Source organism: Perissodus microlepis, chromosome 14 (assembly GCF_051167445.1).
Source record: "Perissodus microlepis isolate ML-2025 ecotype Zambia chromosome 14, ASM5116744v1, whole genome shotgun sequence".
Taxonomy (NCBI): domain Eukaryota; kingdom Metazoa; phylum Chordata; class Actinopteri; order Cichliformes; family Cichlidae; genus Perissodus; species Perissodus microlepis.
Window position 1 is genome coordinate 21,966,524 of NC_140474.1, and position 19,158 is coordinate 21,985,681.

The window sequence follows — 19,158 nt, forward strand, 5'->3', positions numbered from 1 at the left end:
ACCAGATAAACCAGTGCATAAAAACCACTGCACAAAAAAATAACTGACACACACGCACAGCCTTCCCCTTTATTTTTTTCTACCTTCAGTGGCCCTATGCTACTATAGTAGCATATATCTAAAAGTTTAATGTTATTAAAAAATAAAGCAAAAATGCATTCAGATCACAATTCTGATTGCAAAGCTGCCAGACAGGATTTAAAAAATAAATAATGAAATAGAACAAAAGTCACAAATCAAGGTTTTACTTGCTGATTATTGATTTTTATTACTGTAAAAACAGAACTGCCATAATCCACCTGCATACAGTTTCTCTTGTTTAACTGCTCAATGTATTCATAGAATTACAGTACTTGTCAGTACGTGGAGATTTTGCACCGATAACTAATAACTGACTAAGTAAATAAAAAAATGCTGCAACTTGGACAGTAGTGGGAGATGTGTTTGTTGTTTGTTTTGGAGTGTCCCTTTCTCTGCACGACAGTTTTGAACCAAAGTATTAAAATGAATCACAAAGGTGATATACTAAAATTAGTGGCAGACAACAACCGTTCATCAGGTAAGCAGGCATGACTGTAATATCATTTGTATGTGACACGAACGCCACAACAAAGGTAGTGTTATACCTGTTGCTCAGTCTGTGGCTTTTTGGCAGAGTCAGTGATCACAGTGTTGTCTTTAGTGTAGCCATTTCCCTTGTTGTTAGGTTTCAAAAATGACAGTTTAGTTAGTTGTTAAGTAGACGCTCTCATGATTCATCGAGTGACACCACTGACCAATCAATTTGTGGCACGCAGTCTGTTGATGTCACATTTTCTACTTGCATGGATCGCTTGGAACCCCGGCTGAGGAGGTACTAAAAAACTATCCACTACCAGATACTATCACTTAATGGAAAAGGCTAAAAACAGAGTTGAGCCGTGCTGACCCAAATCAAGTAGGTACTATTGGAAAAGGGTTCATAAGAAATCCCTCAGAGTCCCAGAGCTTCTTTCGTCACGCTGCAACCCAACAGTATATTTGCAGCTTCCACACACTCTGTCACCCATGGTGCTGAAAACACAAAACAAAGAAAGACAGCTGAGAGTAGCATCAACCAGTGTTAAAAAGCACTTTAGCACTTTCATAAGGGTTACCATTCTGAGCACGGAGCCATGAGGCAGCCTTCATAGCCAGAAGATCCCACTCATTCTTTGAATCCATCTTTAAACCATGAAGCCAGATCAGAGCCAGAATGGTAGCCCAAATTTCCTTGTTGGCCTAATTCACCAAATCAAACAAAATCAAATGATATAGACAGAACACAATCCTTCACATGGAAAATGCTACCCAATGATTATGATCTTGTTTCCTACCACTTTGAAAACATAAATAATCTGAAAGAAGGCACTGAAATACTTTCATAAGAGTTTTTTGACTGATAATAAATATTTTTTGCTCCATTTGCTCACTTCAGTGTAATTTGTTTATGTTATAGTTGTATCCATCTTTATGTTATGCTCATCTGAAGTAGGTCATAGTGGCAGCAGACTAATCCATATATTTTCCAGTTCCTTCTGGGAGATCCAAGTGCATTCCAGGACCAGACAAGGAATATAATTTCTCCAGCAGATTCCCGGGGTCTCTTTCCTTTTGGTCATGCTCTAAATATTCACAAAGGAAGGCACCCAGGAAGCATCCTTACAGATGGCTAAATTACCTCGACCTGCTCTGTCTGAGATGGAGGAGCAGCAGTTCTAGTTCAAGATTTGTCTACATGTCAGAGCTTCTCACCCTATCTATAAGACTGAGCCCTACAGAGCAAACTTAATTCAGCCGCTTGCAGTCATGACCTTATTCTATGGTCATTACACATATTTCATGATCATAGGTGAGGGCTGGGATGTAAATGGACTGGATAATTGAAAGATTCCCGTTTTGGCTCACATTTCTCTTAACCACAAGAATCCAGGAAACATTCCACTACTTTCCAACAAAGAATCATGACTTCAGACTTGGAGGTTCTGACTCTCATACCAACCATTTCAAACTGTGACAAATTGCTCCAGTGGATACTGTCACAAGCTGGCCCATGGCAAATGACAGAGGGAAGACAAGACAGATTGTGTTGCTAATCATTACTTTATTCAAAAAAAGGAAATAACAAGCATGGGATATGAGAAGTGAAAAGTATCAGTGGTTGAATGGAATAGATGTGTGCTAATGTAACACAGAAGGTCACGCTCCAATGAAGCATACAGAACCACATATATCACTTAATTGCGACAGATTATGTTGGTGTGTAATATCTATCTATCTATCTATCTATCTATCTATCTATCTCTATCTCTATCTATATATATATATATCTCATTTGCAAAAAAACAGATGTTATTCTGAGATTCCCAAAGCAGATGTCCTTCTTGAAATTTTAGAATAGGATCGAAAACAACAGGCAACCTTCCTGCTCCTCCTCCTGTTCGATGATTGGACGGAAAATCTTTTCAAAATACCCTGAATTAAGTTTTCCCTGGGAGGCTAAGCAGCGTAATGCCCCAATAATTTCTTATAATAATAATAAAATGAGAACCACCACCCTCGACTGCCACTCCACAGGCACTGTCCCAGATGAAACATTAAAAACGCATATAGGTAACCCTTCCTGCCTGCTTCTCAACAATCCTGGTGACCGTCTGCAAGTGTAGCCAGTGAGACTTACCCCAAGTGTTCAGGCTCTCCCTCCTTCATATGGAACGTTTTGCTTGGGTTTTAGAGTTCCTCAACATGCCTTTTCCTCCACGGGACAGCAGTTCTCCTCCCCAACTAAACATGGCTTGGGCCAAACCCAGCTTTTCCCTCCTGAGTACTCAGATAGCTTGACAGACCTTCTTTGATGCCTGCCAAAAGTCCTCCTCCATAGCTTCTCTGAACTCATCCCACACCCAGGTTTTTTCTTGAAGTTCTGTTCAACTGTTGAAGCCACCCCATTTGGCCCCACAATACCTGCTTCGGGAGTATCCCTGGGCCAACCCAGCCTAGAAAGCCTACTCCTTAACCTTTACAGCCTCTCTCATTACTCTTGCATCCCGTAGGAGGTCCAAAACCTCCCTCTTTACCCATTTAGGTTTTCTAGGACTGTCTAGCAGTCCTCCCTGCCATCTAGTCCGACTCACCATTAGGCGGACAGTTGACAGCATTGCTCTCCACCAAAGTGTGCAAGACATACTGCCTCTGATCAGATACAAAAACAAAATCAACCACTGACCTTTTGCTCTGGCACAAAGTACACTTACAATCAACCTTACACTTAAACATATTGTTTGGCTGGCCAACCTGTACCTAGTACAGAAGTCCAATAACAAAACATCATTCTCATTTAGAGCAAACAGGCCATTCCCCCAATCACTCCTTTCACAATGTCTCCAGGTACAGTCCCTTCCATGACGGCACCCAAAAACTTTGTGTTATATATGAACATTTTTAATTAGGTTTCATACTATGAAATCTTAAATTATCACTTTATGTAATGATTTAAATTTACAGCAACCCACCAATACTGGCTTTGACTTCTCCACCTCCTTGTTCGTCTTTCCCAGTGCAGTAGGCAGAGCTGGATCAAGCAACCATTTGCCAGTTGCCTCCTGGAGGGAGACTAACTGCAGCAAAGGATCTCTGGTTTGCTGCTCAGACACAGAAGCTGAAAAACCAAAGATGAAACAAAAGCTGGACCTGATTATAATTATTCTACATGTGAAGACATAAAAAGTCTACAATATAAAGCAATCCATAAACCACCATAAACTTTGAAACATTTGTAATATATTTAAATGCCTCATTCAAGTTTTTGTTGACTATATTTTCATATTATTATTTTCTTTTTCCTAATCCACTAGCACACACTACACATACATGTGATGAGCCAACTACAAATGTCTGACATTCTGTAAATGATGGAAGCTGATAGTTTATTGGATTTATCTACTTACATCTAGCATTACCTTCAGACACAGATTTTAGAGCACCATCAGCCACCGTCTTACAAGATTTCCAAAAGTCACTTAGTATCTTCTTCATCTGAGTAAATACCCCTGTCTTGCTGTCAGACTTATTTCTAGGTTTGTAGCTACAAGCTGGTGAGAGAGCAGATAAACAAAACCCTGATATAGATCAATTTACTGTTATTAAATGCATAATACATCGGATTTTGGTGTTTTGATACGAGCTTCCTTTAAAATGATGAACATTTGATTAAGTTCATTCCTCAACAATAAACAGAAATCCACATCCATGACCATGGGCAACAATGCCTGTCTAAAACAAGGCAAATAAAAGCTCTCCAATTCCACTTAATGTGGGGGTCTTAACTAAGTAAACTGTCACCCAGTGTAATGGTTTGTAACTTGTAATGTAGGACAATTTCTTTGGAAAGGTTATTTTTTTCATTGTTCTGTTTTTCTTTTCTTTTTTAAAAGATGTGTCACAACACTAAAAACACTTTTTCACTTCAAGGTTTTAAAATAAATAGTAAATGTTTCTGACATGAGAATTAAGAAATGAAACTACTAAAAACTGGATTTTTATGGTAATAAAATGATTCACCTTAAGTACTACTTAACATGGGCAAATTGTTAATGACTACAAAGGAAAAGGTAAATGTCAACTGTTCCACAAAAATGCGGTAGTTATTTCAGTGTTTACAGCCATGTATTCATAAAAAAAAAAACACTTTCTATAGCATTTAGCTTTTAAATTTAACTTTAGCACAGGGCATGTCTTCTGATTGAGATAAGTAAGGTAAACATAATTTTAGAATAACTGAAACCTTTGTGTCTTCAAGACTTCAACTTAATAACTATAATACTATACTATAATAATATAAGATTGTTGAAATACCTGAAAATATTTAAATGTGTGGCTTTTTACACTGTTTAATGACTAATTTCAAAGGCACAAGTTCTTTAGCAGGATTTAAAATATCACAAAAAAAGAATTAACTTTTCACGTTAAAGTTGCAAAAAAGTTAAACAGTAACTGTGCTACAGAAATGTTTTGTTCAGTGTTTACAGGCAGTCACTCTAATTATAGAACATAAACACACATCTGTGTTTCTGTTTTATTTAGAATTTTTGCTCACCTTCATAATCCTGATCAAGAGGCAGTGCGCAATCCATGTAATCTGTGTGAAACAAAGAAGGTAAAGAGATTAAGCTAAGCTTCATGCCATGAATCGCAACAATCCATTTAAAACTTAAAAACTTAAAATAAATAAGTTTGTTAAATGTTCAAAATTGTAAAAAAAAAGAAAAAAGTGAACATTTTAACACACTGTGATTTATAACTCCTTACAACAGTGCAACTTTTTTCCACAGGATTTAATGTGTCACAAAGATTTATAGGGGCAACATTTTATATGTAAATTGCAAATGAAAAGCATAGTATTTGTATCACAAAAAAATGTTGGTTTGTTCAGTGTTTACCAGCATTTAGAGAAGAAAAACAAACCAAAACAAACCAACAAAAAGGTTAGCTTTTTGCCTACCACCAGATTCCTGATCAGCATCCATGTAACCTATGGCAAGAAAGGAAGGTTATTTGAGATATATAAAAGAGGGTAGGGGAAGACATAACTAAAAATCTCATAATGAATCATAAAAATCCGTTTAAAAGGTATTTATAATAAAAATTTTAAATGTGGGGCTTTTACACACAGTGATTCATAACTCATTCCAAGTGTGTATGTTCTTCAGTAATATTTAAAATATCACAAAAATGTAGAGGAACAGCGTTTTGTTTGTTTTGTTTGTTTTTTAACAATAAAGTCCCAAACAAGTTAAATAGCATTTATTTTTTCATGTGTTTCCAGGCAGTTATTTTGTTCTTTTATAGAAAATCATGTGTTGTTCTTTCTCATTCAGCTTTTTGTTTTTTTATTCTTAAATAATAGATCAGGTCAATCAAGGCAAGGAAAAAAAAAGAAACTCCAATGACTACAGTCTCATTCAGCAGGATATGGATCCCTGAGTCCAGAGTCCATCATGACCACTTTGCAAATCCACCACCTTCATAGTTTATATTGTTACAAAAACAAACAAACATAAAAACAAAAAATCACTATCGGCCAATGGCCACTCCAGCTGTGCAGTCAGCTGGTGGGTAACGGGCATCTCCGAAAACGTTAGAACACTTTTGCAAATATGTGGTGTCGTTATCAATCGAGCAAGAGGGGCTGTTATTGTGTGTGTGTATATGGATAATAGCAAAGAAGAAGAATTTTGTTCGCTCAAATTTAGCTTTTCTTCGCTCAAAATAAATTTCTCCTCAAAATGCAACACTTGTACTTGCAAATTTTTTTTAAACATGTGCTCAGAACAGTGGCACAAAAATAATTACATAGACCTGTCCTTGGCCTCCAAACCCTCTGTGACAAATTTTTGTGCGTGTCTTCAGAGAACCGTTAAGTTTTGTAAACAGTGTTGTAAATACTCTTTTCCACTAAATAAGCACTAAAGCAGAAGGGATGAACTGCCTAATTGTTTTCCTTACCTTTTCTCTTGTTCATTAAATTAGGGAGTTAGGGTAGTGGTTGTCTTTTATTTGGCTTTTGTTTCATGCAGGGGTTAGGTAGCAGCTTCTTTTGGAATAGCTTGTTTTGTTTATTATTTTAGCCTTTGTTCACCCCAGAGTTAGCACTGTTAGTTTTGGTAGCAATAAAACTCCACCTTGGGGGGTTAACCCTTATGTTGTGCTTCTGTTCCCCGAGACTGGGATGTAAGACCAGATACCCCAGTATACCATCCGGGAACTGGACTGTCAGGACTGTTTTAAAGGAAATGGGGGACCAACACAATATTAGGCAGGGAGTAATAATGTTATGAGTTATCTATCAATCCATCTATGACTCCCTTGTAGAAGTAGTCCAAGAACACTTTAGCATGAAACGACTGTAATCTGCAGTAACTAAAGAAGGTTTTTCCAGGCACAAAACGAAGGGAGAAGTGACGACATTACAACTAAATTTTGTACCACCAATGGCAATGATCAGTTTAGCATGTTCTTATAATAAAAAGGTTATTAAAATATCAAAATAGTGTGATTATTTTTATTTTTTTTTTTATACAGTGATTCATATGCCATTACAAGGCTGCAGGTTCTTCAGTAATATTACCGTAATTTAGAGGAACAGCTTTTCACAATAAAGCTGCAAACAAGTTAAATACCGACTGTCCCACAGGAATATTGGTTCGGTCAGTGTTTACAGGCAGTTATTCCATTTATAGAAATCTATTTATGAATGTTGTGCTATAATTAGCCATTTACTTACCTTCACAATTCTGATAAGGATTCAGGGTGCAACCAACGTAATCTGTTGCAATTAAGAAAGGCATTTTCAGATCCAAAAGCGAGAAGTTAAAGACATTACGCTAAGCCTCATACTATGAATCACAGCAATCAGTTTAAAATGTATTTACAATAATAAGCTTGTTAAAATGTTCAAAATGTCAAAAACGTTTTTCTTTTCACACACTGTGATTTATAACTCATTACAACAGTGCAACTTTCAGTAAGATTTAAAGTATCACAAAAATGTATAGTAACAATTCTTTTCATTAATGTTGCAAATGAGTTCAGCAGTAACTGTGCCACAGAAATGTTGGTTTGTTCAGTGTTTACCAGCATTTAGAGAAATAAAAAACAAACAAAAACTTAGCTTGCCATAAGATTCCTGATCAGCATACATGTAACCCATGGTAAGAAGGGAAGGCTCTTGGAGATCTAAAAGAGAGGGGAGGTAAAGAAATTATAAAGAAATCTAAAACTAAAATCATGACAACAGTTTAAAATGTATTCATAAAAATGTTCAAACGGTTATAAATCACTGTTTTTTTTTTTTTTATGCACAATGATTCATAACCAAAGGTACAAGTTTTTCAGTAATATTTAAAATATCAAAAGTTTAGAGAAACAATATCTGTTGTATTTAGCTACTTGCTTACCTTCATAATCCTGGTAAGGACTCAGAGTGCAATCAACGTAATCTGTAGCAAGAAAAGAAGGCATTTTTAGATCCTAAAGATGGACGGTAAACACATTAAGTTAAACATCATACCATCAATCATAACAGTCGGTTGTAAAATGTACGAATAATATGAAGCTGGTTAAAATGTCAACAAAGTGGGGCTTTTTGCAAACTGTGATTTAATAAGTGCCATTTAACAATATTTAAAATATCACAAAAAATGTATAAAAACATGTTTCATATTTCAGTTCCAATCATGTTAACTTTGCAACAGAATTATTGGTTTATTCAGTGTTTACAGGCTAGTTAATGGTTAATGTTTTCATAGATCAGGTCCATTGAATCTTTTTTAATGGTTAGATGGATGTTTGGATATCATGACTTCCACCTCTTCTTAAAGTCAGTAAAGAGTTCTTTTTACTGATGGCATGAAGTTGACTTTTATGCAAGTTGTACAATCTTGGGTTGATATTGTTACAGCATCACCTTGATCATAAACTACGCTACCATCAAACTAAAAAAAACCCATAACATTCAATGAGATAGTAAAACAGGTACAATAGAGACATAAAATGATCTATATGACATAAAACATACCTTGCGGGCTGACCCATGTTTAGAGGCTGAAATGAGCACCGTACAGATACTTTTAAGAAACCTTTAACATTCCCGGCTTCAACTTGCCATGCTCATGCTTCAAAATGGGCGTGCATCTCATAGATCCTACATGAGAATTTCTAAAATAAATGTCCTATTGACATAAAATATGCGTAATGCAAAATAAAATACATTAACTAAAATTATGGCAGTAAAACATTTAGCATCAAACAACTGATGTTTTTCAACATTTTATAATTTGAGTAATTAGAAAGTCCTGGATCACAGAGATTGTGAGGATTGTTGCTCTATTGCCTGTTTATATTGTGACAAATTCTTTTTCCATAGCATGGACAGTATTGTGTTAATTTATATTTCTGACCCCCCAAAAAAATGTGTGAGTAGATATCTGTTAAGATCTCAGATGTCAATCCTGGGATCTCCTGGAGCAAGTCAACCAGTTTGGAAGTCACTTCCAAATGCTCCAGTTACCACTGGGACCGCTGTTGTATTCAACCTCCAAATCTTCTAAAGCGCCTCTCTCAGCCATTTGTATTTCTCGACTTTCTTGAGCTTCCTTCTGCCTGATTTTTCTATTGATTGGTATAGCTACATCTATCACTATGGCTGGTTTTCCTCTTCTTTTCTAGCACTACCAGGTCTGATTGGTTAGCCATCACCAAGTGAGTTTGTCCATCTGTATCTGGTCCCACAGGATCTTAGTCTGGTCTCTCTCAACCACCCATTTTGAACTCAACTTCCAGGCCATACTCGGCGCAGATATTCCTCTATACTATGCCGGCAACTTGGTTATGGTCTTCCTTGTAAGCCCCGCCTGCTAGCATCTTAAACCCTGCAATTACGTGCTGGAAGGTCTCAGGGAAAACTTTGCATAACCTACACCTGGGGTCTTGCCTGGTGTGGTAGACTCCAGCCATTATGGATCTTGTGTTGCCATGATTAGTCTTTCAGTTCAGTTTTGTCCAGCCACTGTTCGGATTTCTCGATATCAGTCACTTCTTCTATCTGTCAGTGCTACTTGCCCTGCATGGACCTATACTTCCATGATGGTTCCTCTTTTTCTTTCTCAGGTTTCTGCTGCCTGGAGTATTCCCTATGTACGTGATCAGTTGTGGTCATCTTCCTGATATACTCATGGCTCTTTTTTTTTTTTTTTTTTTTTTTTTCCCATCCTGGATAGTGGTTCTGACACTCACCAGTCCTTGGCCCGCTTCCTTTCGCTTAGCGAAAAGTTTCAGGATGCTGGACTTGGGCTGAAACCCCATGCATGATAAGGAGCTTTCTTGCAGGTGTTGATTCCCAGATCTTGTTCTTCTCATTTAGCATACTCCTCAGGACTTGCCTTACCCTCGGTCTCTTCTAGAGGCCTCTTGATGGTTCCCATTTGCCTGTGAGATTCCAAAGTAGTTTCTGGCAGTCCAATCGTGTCCGTTCTGACTACCCTCTCTGTCTTTGTTACCATCCGACTACACGTCACCAGTCGGAATGACATTTGGATGTCATTGCTGTTTTATATGTTTTTCATTCATCTATTTAGTCCCTTGTTCAGTCTGCCCTCTCTGCAGACCCATTCAGCTGCCTCCTGAATGGGCCCCACAGTATATAGACCTCTAGCTGGCCATCTTTTATTTGGTACACTGTCAGTGTTGACCAATGGGTTTTTTCCCCCCTTAATATTTTGGTTTTTAGTTTAATGAGCTTGTTTTCAAGTCATCTTATAAAACTATTTTTAATCACTGCACTCCCTTTATTCATGCACCGTAATTTTGATCTTCAGAGTTGTGGGTGAAAGTTTTAGTTCTTGCTTTTAAAAACTCACCGTGTTTTAAAATATTTTTGTGCAGAAGAGGTCCTTGAATCGCCTCGCCATTGTTATTGAAGACAGCAATGAAGGCAGTCAGTGAACTGCTTATTCCCGATTGGACACTGAGCTGCACCACCTTCTCCTTCACTTTTGTGTCTTGCCATCCTCTGTCTTCTCCCTCCTCCAGGGAACGAATCAGAGTCCGAGCACTCAACTTGTGGACTGTTAATCTGTAAAGAAGTACGGACATATTTTTACTACCAGTGACTTCTCTGTTTTTATTATATTGTATGCTTTCTAAGGTCAAACATAGATGGAGATAAACCCACTGCTTTATATAAGAATCACAGTGATAACATGAATGGTGACAAATGCTCACACCAAGAGAAAATCTCCTAGTGGAAATCTCAGTCCACAGAACAGAAGCTCATGGTGGCATTTCAAGTGAAAACAGATAAAACGATACAATTATTTTCCACTAGTTGCACTGTGCAGTATATGGACAGGAGGCCTCTATTAGGACCTAAATTCAACATGCGAGCCTTTTATTAAACTGAAGGTGAAACTGATGAAATGTGGAACATAAAGTTCAAAAGGAAACGGAAAGCTATAAACTACCGAAACCTAAACTGGGAACTAATACTTACAGTAAGAAGCACTGGAGCTAAGAGACAGGAAGGGAAAGTGAGCTGATGTTCTGACAAAGGACAAAAACAGACTGAGGCAATAGGTATGTTCCAAAAGTTAATTTTGCTTTGGAGGATTCTTAACTGAGAGACATGACTGAAATATCGGCAAAGCGACCATAATAAGAGCTGCTCAATTCTGTAAGTACTAAGGAATGGCGCTTCAATGCTTCTTTTATTGCTTCCTTGAGCAGAGGATACACTGGACCATCCTTTACAGAAAGGGAGGAGAAAATGCTCTCCCATAATTCACTGTGAGGACCATCCGACCATTCATGAAAATAAACATAATAAACACAGCTGCGCAACAACATTTGCTAATGGCACAGCAATAAGTGGAACAATAAGTGGGGTTCACCTCTAAACAGTCAGCGTGAGGACAGAGGGAGGAGTTTTAGGACAGAGACAAAGTTTTGGCACTGCAATAAGAGCTTTAAGCATCTATGCAAAGTCCCGATTACACACTAGTTCTGATAACATCTTCCCTCCTGAAAATAGACTCCAGTATCCAGTATCCAGTAAGGGTCCTGGCTAGACCCCCATGTTAAAACAAAGCCCGGGGATGGAGTGGCTACGTCTGCAGCCTGTCCGCAGCTTGAACACAAGTATTTCACTACATGTTGTACTGTGTATGGAACAAATAAAATTTTAATTTATAAGTTATTTATGACCTCATTGACGTGATCGTCAAGGTCAAGTAAAAGAGGTTAGAAATAGAACATGGGAGGGATTAACTGGATAGTGTCTTATGTTTCACACTTAGCAACTTTAAGGCTAAAGTCATGATCCACAGAACAGTGCTGTTTATATCAAAACTCTGTTTTACCCAGTGTCCTCTGCAGGTCTGAGACTGAAGTGCAGCTGGTTCTCAGAGGGATGACCTGCCAGGCTGTACTTCACCGTCACACAGCCCTCTGCTGCCTCTGAACTCTGACACAGAATCACAAGGTTAGAAGTCACGTTAATTACTGTCATCAAATACCTAAACAACAACATGAGAGGCTGCTGCTCCTACCTGTCCACTGAGCTGGGCATAAATCAGTGACCTTTGACCTGGAAAAAGTGCTGTGATTGGTGGAGAGAGGACAGTGACAGACACTTCCTTTGGTAAATCCCATATGACTGAGATGTCGACCACAGCCGGCTGCAGAGCAAATCGCAGCGACTGCATCACCTGAAAAATAATGAAAATTTCTCCAAATATACACAAACAGCTGGAACAGACATTTTACTCACTGCAGGTCTGATCTCAAATATGTATCTGCTGCTGAGATGTTTAGCTTGACTTCTAATTGTGTTTAATGTCTTACTTTTGCTTGCATCCTGTCAGTCCCTGTGATGAACTGAGCGTGACCTCCTCCTTCTTTGGCCATCCCATTGATGAGAGCAGAGCTGGCCCCTTCCCCAATCCCAAAAGAGAAACACCTGCAATACAACAGTTTTCTTTAAGTACATAGAGGACATGTTGGACATTCTGTAATTGTGTAGACGTACTTGTGTTTTTGTGGTTTCACCTGTGAGAATCTGAGTTCTTCTTCACCAGATCTATCACTTCTTTGGTGTCCCACACCTCTCCATCAGTAAAAACAAACAGCTAGAGAGGAGAGTTGGCACATAAGGACAGAACATCAGACCCACAAACACACAGCTTGTTCTGAGAGCTGAGTTAGGTTCAGAAACACAAATTGTTTTAATGGTAATGTGCAAAGAACAATGTACGGTTAATATGAACTCAAAATATGGTACTTAAGAAGATGGAAGAAGGGTAGTATGATAATGTCACAGAGCTAAGAGACATATGTACAACATGTTTATATTATTCAGCTATTATTCAGTTTTTTCAAGTCAGTGAAATGTCTTCTGAAGTCAAACATACTGTGTGTGTGTGTTAGATAGTTGAGTTTGGACTCTTTTGGGGGGCGCTCAAGGAAATTTCCATCAGAGCACTCTGGCAGGGCGTGGCTGGCGGTGCCACAGCAGCGAAGGTGGACACATCTGCGTGGCATCGCAATCACGCCTGCCCAGCTTAAGAGCGGTGTGAAGTCCTGTTGTATTGTTGTTGTGTACGTGTGGCTGGCAGCTGGGAAGCTGAGCCGAGTTGTACAAAAAGCAACCGTTTAATAAAGTAAGATGTTTCAGAATGCAGAATCGTGGTCTCGTCATGCCTCATTCTTGCCACAGTGGTGCAGAAACCAGGAAGCGTAAGCAGAAAGAACTCCGGTACTGGATTGACTGCAGCACACAAAGGATTGCGAATCTGGCAGCTCTAATCCAGTTCTGACCGACACCACCAACACCCCCACCAGGTTCCCCAGCGGCAGGCAAGCAGCAGGGTGCGAACAGCCAAGATGCAGCCTGCTGCCGCACCCATCCCCACTCCTCGGGCGGGAGCGGCTAATGCCCGGCGCGGTGTCTGCGCTCATATCGGCCCCGCGGAGGAGTGCCACAGAGCAACTACTGTGTCCGCAAACTTCTCAGCCGAGAGCAGTGGAGGAGCCACGTGGGGAAGCTGCTCCAGCCAGAGGTGGAAGAGGTGCACAAGGGTCCATTTTACAGGATTCATACCAATCTAAACATGGTGAACAGGATGGCTGTCATTACATTCATGTGAGGGAATACAAATCTATTCTCCACTCGTGAAATTGGGGTATATAATGCTGAGTCTGCATCATAAAAGGAGGGTTTGTATGAATTAATATAAAACAACTCTATTACCAGTTTGCTTCAACGGGTGGATTAGATAGAAATCTCTGATTATTCACTCTGAATAGATCATCGTACCAGTTAGGCTGCTTTAGAAGGTAACAGTTGATGACATTTGCAAAAGCATATTTCATTAATATTAATCACAAGAAACTGTATGGATGAAATTATGTTTGGGAGCTGAGCTCCCTCTGAAAGTTTGAACCTAACCTGGTGTGTTACCTGTCGAGGCTGATTGGGAATGCAGGGCTGGCTGTAAATATGTTTGAGGGGCTGCAGCATTTCTGTTCCTCCAAGATTAGCCTCCATCTGCACAACTGTCTTTAGAGCCTCCTCCATGGTCTGCTGGCTGTACTCCACACTCTTACTGCCATCACACAAATACCAATACAAACATGCACGTATTTCATGTCAAGGACAAAAGGACCTTTGTTGGGCTGGGAGAGACTCACGGGAAGATGTGTTCATATCTGGACCCAAAACTGTAAATATTGAAATAGCAGCCCATTGGTAAGCTCTTCAACAGGAGCAGCAGAGTATCCTTCAGGAAAGAAAGAAGAAATTATGAGCCCACTGTGTGAAAGGAACATTATAAAACTAAAGAGTTTATGAGTAAGTATATTATGGATACCCTGGCACTGCTGATGCGAGTATTACTCATACTTCCAGATCGATCCATTAACAACACAAACTCTCCACATGAAGCCACTGAAGACGTCACAGACTGGGGAAACTCAGGGTACAGACTCACCATCACCACTGAATCAGCCATCAGAGAGCCTGAAAAATAACAGACAGAAAAAAGTTTATATAAATTTGCTTTTCAGTGGTTTTTTCATACACATTCAAACTTTTGAGTGAAAGAATGGGGATATTAAAAATCTGTCTTTGAAAACCAACTACTCCTATCATTTCCACTCACCCGGCTCAGCAGAGGCCTGCCCTGCCTCCACCACAGCAGTGGGCTGGTGGGCGTCTTTGTAATAAATCAGCAGTTCAACATCTCTGTCAAACTTGTGTCCTGCAGCCAACTTGACCTGCACACCACAAACACATTCATATTTAGTTCTCAGTTATAAGTACAGAGCAGACACAGCAGCACTCTACCTACCGTGGCCTGGGTTTGATCAGTGTTGAGGTACTGGAGAGGGTCCAGGGAACAGTTGGACTCTACTTTAGAGATTAGACGAGGAGACGACACTCGGGCAGAGAAAGACAGACTGTAGGGCACCAGAGAGGCTGGAACAGAAGTTACCTGAACACCTGCACCTTCACTACCTGTACACAACATCAGGTTAGAAATGCTGTGAACAATAAGGCATTAAATATTAAAGCTTCTAAAAACATCTGGTCCAATTAAAGGTTTCAGGGAAATTAGGTACAAGGCTGGCACAAGTCTTTTACATTTTTTCCAATCTGATAAATATATTTGACAGTCACAGTGTTATGTGGTATCTTTTCTTCGAGAAAATAAAGTTGAACTTTGATGCTTTTTCTGCCATATATTGTGTTCTGTCACTGTTGTGAGGTTGGTTCAAGACCTAATATGGTTTAACCATTTCTGGTCCAAGTATTTTGAAGTGTTCCTACCCTGAGGCTGGTATCGAGGGTTGAGCACAGCAGGCAGACAGAACCTCAGACCATCATCAGCCTGCACAGACAGCTCAGCCACGTACTCCAACCTGATGGAGGCGCTCTCTCCTGGAGGCAGACTGCCCACACTCAGAGAGAATATATCTGGACTCTGATCACTCTCCTCCAATAGGAAGGCCTGCTGACCCGAGCTCAGAGCATCATCATACTCCTCACGAGCCTGGAGGACAGGTGGCACATGTCAGTGACATTCACTGTGTTTATATGTAAGATTAAAAATAACAATAATCAGGTTATATTTACTGTCCAGCTCACCTTCTGTTTCTCCTTCACCTCAGCTACAATCTGTGTCTGTCCGATCTTAGCACTGAAATGACAGACAGCAGCATCTCCAGGCAGAGGGAAGACAAAAACAGCCTCTAATGGTTTGTCCTCCTTATTCTCGTAGTTCAGGGTGGAGACCACCGTAGCCACATGGTCCCTCACCTCCAGCTCCACCTCAATGCTCTTCAGAGGTACTAAAAGAAAAACATAAACATCCAAACACAATTGTTTTTGATTAAATTCAAAATTAGTTTAGTCTCCTGCCCATTTTGGATGTTCATCAACTTTTTACCTGGTTCCTTTTGGGCAGTTAGCAGACCACAGGCTCTCACCATTGTTCCTGTGCAAGAGACAACCACCACAGAGATTTACTCCAAATAAAAGAATTTAGTGTTGCTTTCATTTTGGCTCCAGAAGCCAAATAACTAACAGATGACAATGATAGTTAGGAGGATCTGACCGAGGAACAGTTAAGATCTAAATCTAGAACTAGGGAATAGTTACGTAATATAAGGATTTAAAAGCTTTGCAAAGTTTTAAAGAAAACAATTAAGCATCCAAGAGCCTTTTCTCTATAAATGTTTTCAACATCTGGCAGCTGAAGTTTAAATAAACTGGAAGTAGGGGATGAACTTTTGGCTGTAACTTTAGCAGACAGAATTAGAGTAGATAAAATGAAGGCATGTTCATGTCTTTCACTTGTAATTTAAACATTTTTTTTTTTTACTTTTCCCACAATTTCTATTAAAAATAAGGATGACTGTATGACCTTAATTTGTAGCTTAAATCCAAATAAAGTCCAAAGCTAGAAATGACACCCTGTTTAGGAGCAGACCTAATGTTTCACGATCATACACATCAGGTCATGCATTAAGTTTGGGGCGCTGCTATGTGCGGCGTGAGAGCATCGGTCCGGTCATCGTCTTGTTGTGTTTATATTGTCACCTTCATTAACCTGCTCTCTCACATCTCTGATTTATTCTTAGTGCTGAATGTGGGCGCTCATGAAGACAGCACAACATGGGGGTCGCCAACTGGTGTTTCGGTCCTCTCCATCTACCTAAAATCCATCAGCATCGGTTTCATCTTTCTGTTCCTTTAATAGTTTTATTTATCAAGTATAGGTTGAGTTGAGAGTTACCGGTACTCCTGGGTTTGGTTTCTGTTAGTCTAGTTTTACAGAACAGAAGCCTGGATCCAATGGCACATTGTGTGGTTGATTCATGGTCTTCTTCCTCTTTGTTTGTTTTAGTCAGGGCTTCCATCTCTTTTTTCCCCAGTTTGTCATCTTTGAGTAACTATATTCCCAGTAATAAAATCTTGTGTTTATGGCAGCAGCTTTGTGTCATCTTATATGCTGGACAAATGGAAGTTCTGGGACACCAGAGAGGATTTACTTCTGTTACAGCGTATCATCAGAAGTGCTAAAAATCAAGATGGACAATTTACAATAATGTAGATGTCTAATCTAGCTTATTTTTTTTACTTAATTATTTATATCATCTCTGACTTTTCCCCCATTTTTTTTACACACAAGGCTACCTACATTTTTCTAAGACCTTCTGGCTGCACAAGATTAAGAAATAAGGTCATGACATGCCTGTGTTGCGGTTAGAAAGAAACCCCTTAGTTTTTACCCAGGTTTCGCAAATCTGGCAACTAAGTGATATGTGCTGTTGCATTAACGCAGGGGTCAGCCGCATGCGGCTCTTTAGTCCTTATAGTGCGGCTCCTCGTGGTTTGGGAACATAAATTAGAAGTATTTAGCTGAAGTGTATTTTATTTATGTTAGTTCTTTTTTTTTTTTTTTAAACTTGTAGTTCTAAATTGGAAGATTATTGTGATATTGAAATATAAAAATAAAATTATATTTTATTATTTTTTCATGGCTCAAAATAAGCGTCACACTCGCGGAAGCCGGTGTACCCGCCGAAACACCGTGCATATATCGAGACTTTCAACCCCAGGTAGGCCAATTATGGATCTTCGGATCCACATTATGTCAGCAGCTATTCTCCACTGTGAACTATGTTACAAACAAACACCGCTCATGCCTCACAGATGACAGCTTACAGTCCTGGTAAAGATGAAAGTGACTTCATACAGCCCCGATTTGCAGACGCTGTGCGCATATGGGATATGCGCAGAGGTTCAGGAGTAGAAGTCCCATTGTAAACATATCAGGCAGACCCGATGATGTTTGCATGAACATGCTTTTCAGCATCTCTTTATTGACCACTTTTCACGCATACAGCCGGCTGTAGCTTTTCAGCTCACAGCCCGACACATACCAACACAACAGCATAGATAGCACAGACGTTAAGGCGGCGAGGCGTGATTGCGGGTGCCGCTCAGGTGCGTCCGTCTCCCCTGCAGCGGCGCTGCAGACCACGCCCCGCCACACACATTAACCAGGTAAAATACATATTTAGACAGAATTTTGCAAATATCTATTTTTCATTTTTTAGTAGCATAGTGCTTTTTTTTCAAATTATTTTTTAAAAGTCAGGTCAAGGCTCCAAAAGCCCAAAGGCGATATAAGGGTGGCGGCTCACAACAGTTTTTGTTTGCTACATGGGTTCATGTTGGTGTCTTTCCTTTTGTTATATTTCTTTAAGAGTTCAAAATGTGTTAATTACACAAATAAAATGTAATTTTCTCTGTAGCACTTCATGAATTTCATAAGCAACACACCTTAGTTGTTCACACAAAGCATAAAGGTAAAAAACAATATATGCAGTGTTATCTTCATTTTAGATGTCAAAAAGTATTTGCGGCTCCCAGTGTTTTCTTTTACGTGGAAATCGGGTCCAAATGGCTATTTGGGTCTTAAAGGTTGCTAACCCCTGCATTAACGTGTTTAACTGGGCCACAGCATCGTGATTTAGCTTGAAAAGACAACAAATTGTGTTTCTCGCCACTGAAATATGAGGTACCCAAACTCGTTACGTTTCACCGCCTACTGCAGCAGCCCTGGGTGAGATTTTTTTTTGGACGCAGAACAAGTTTTGATATTATTCTGGCAGTAAATAAAAAGGAAAATACAGACTGCATCTGTATACAGCTCCTGTCAGCACACTTCTTACGGCGTTTTTTATGAAGTGCGTCAGGTTACAACGTCTAAAGAAAAGTTACAATGAATTGGAGAAAAGCATACCTTTGAATAGAAGGATTTGTGTGTCCGATAAGCACCGATCTGTAGTGTGTGTGTGTGAAGTTCAAGCTTATGTGTCTACAATACGCGCACGCAGTTCTACTCCGGTGACGTCAGAGGCTTTGTGCTGCATCCCTCCAATGAGATCATTTAGTGAGCGAGGCTTCACAGATGCACTAACAGGAAATTAACTTATCAACTTTATCTTTACACATTAAAAGCTTTAACGATAGTAGTGAGTTTAAGAGTTCCAGTTCGGTTTCAGATATGTCTGTAATGG

The 19,158-nt window shown here is 39.4% G+C and overlaps 1 protein-coding gene across 2 annotated transcripts; it reads right to left on the bottom strand.

Moving 5' to 3' along the window:
- Positions 1-255: 255 nt before the first annotated feature.
- Positions 256-18,971, bottom strand: LOC146373913 (von Willebrand factor A domain-containing protein 5A-like). 2 transcript variants are annotated; one of them, XM_084950441.1, is made up of 19 exons: positions 18,882-18,971; positions 16,017-16,064; positions 15,716-15,918; positions 15,364-15,620; positions 14,919-15,081; positions 14,730-14,844; positions 14,439-14,587; positions 14,260-14,348; positions 14,030-14,174; positions 12,619-12,698; positions 12,415-12,529; positions 12,120-12,278; positions 11,931-12,034; positions 10,434-10,648; positions 9,429-9,446; positions 3,966-4,109; positions 3,531-3,676; positions 1,137-1,260; positions 256-1,053 (listed from the first exon to the last, which is right to left on the bottom strand). In XM_084950441.1, exons 2-19 carry the CDS (start codon positions 16,057-16,059, stop codon positions 974-976), a joined length of 2,349 nt encoding a protein of 782 aa, XP_084806567.1. In that variant the 5' UTR covers positions 16,060-16,064; positions 18,882-18,971; the 3' UTR covers positions 256-973. The 2 variants fall into 2 exon arrangements, with proteins under 2 accessions (XP_084806567.1, XP_084806566.1); XM_084950440.1 differs by lacking the exons at positions 256-1,053; positions 1,137-1,260; positions 3,531-3,676; positions 3,966-4,109; positions 9,429-9,446 and adding exons at positions 7,366-7,752; positions 7,974-8,015 and having other exon boundaries at positions 14,919-15,085; positions 15,398-15,620.
- Positions 18,972-19,158: the final 187 nt, after the last annotated feature.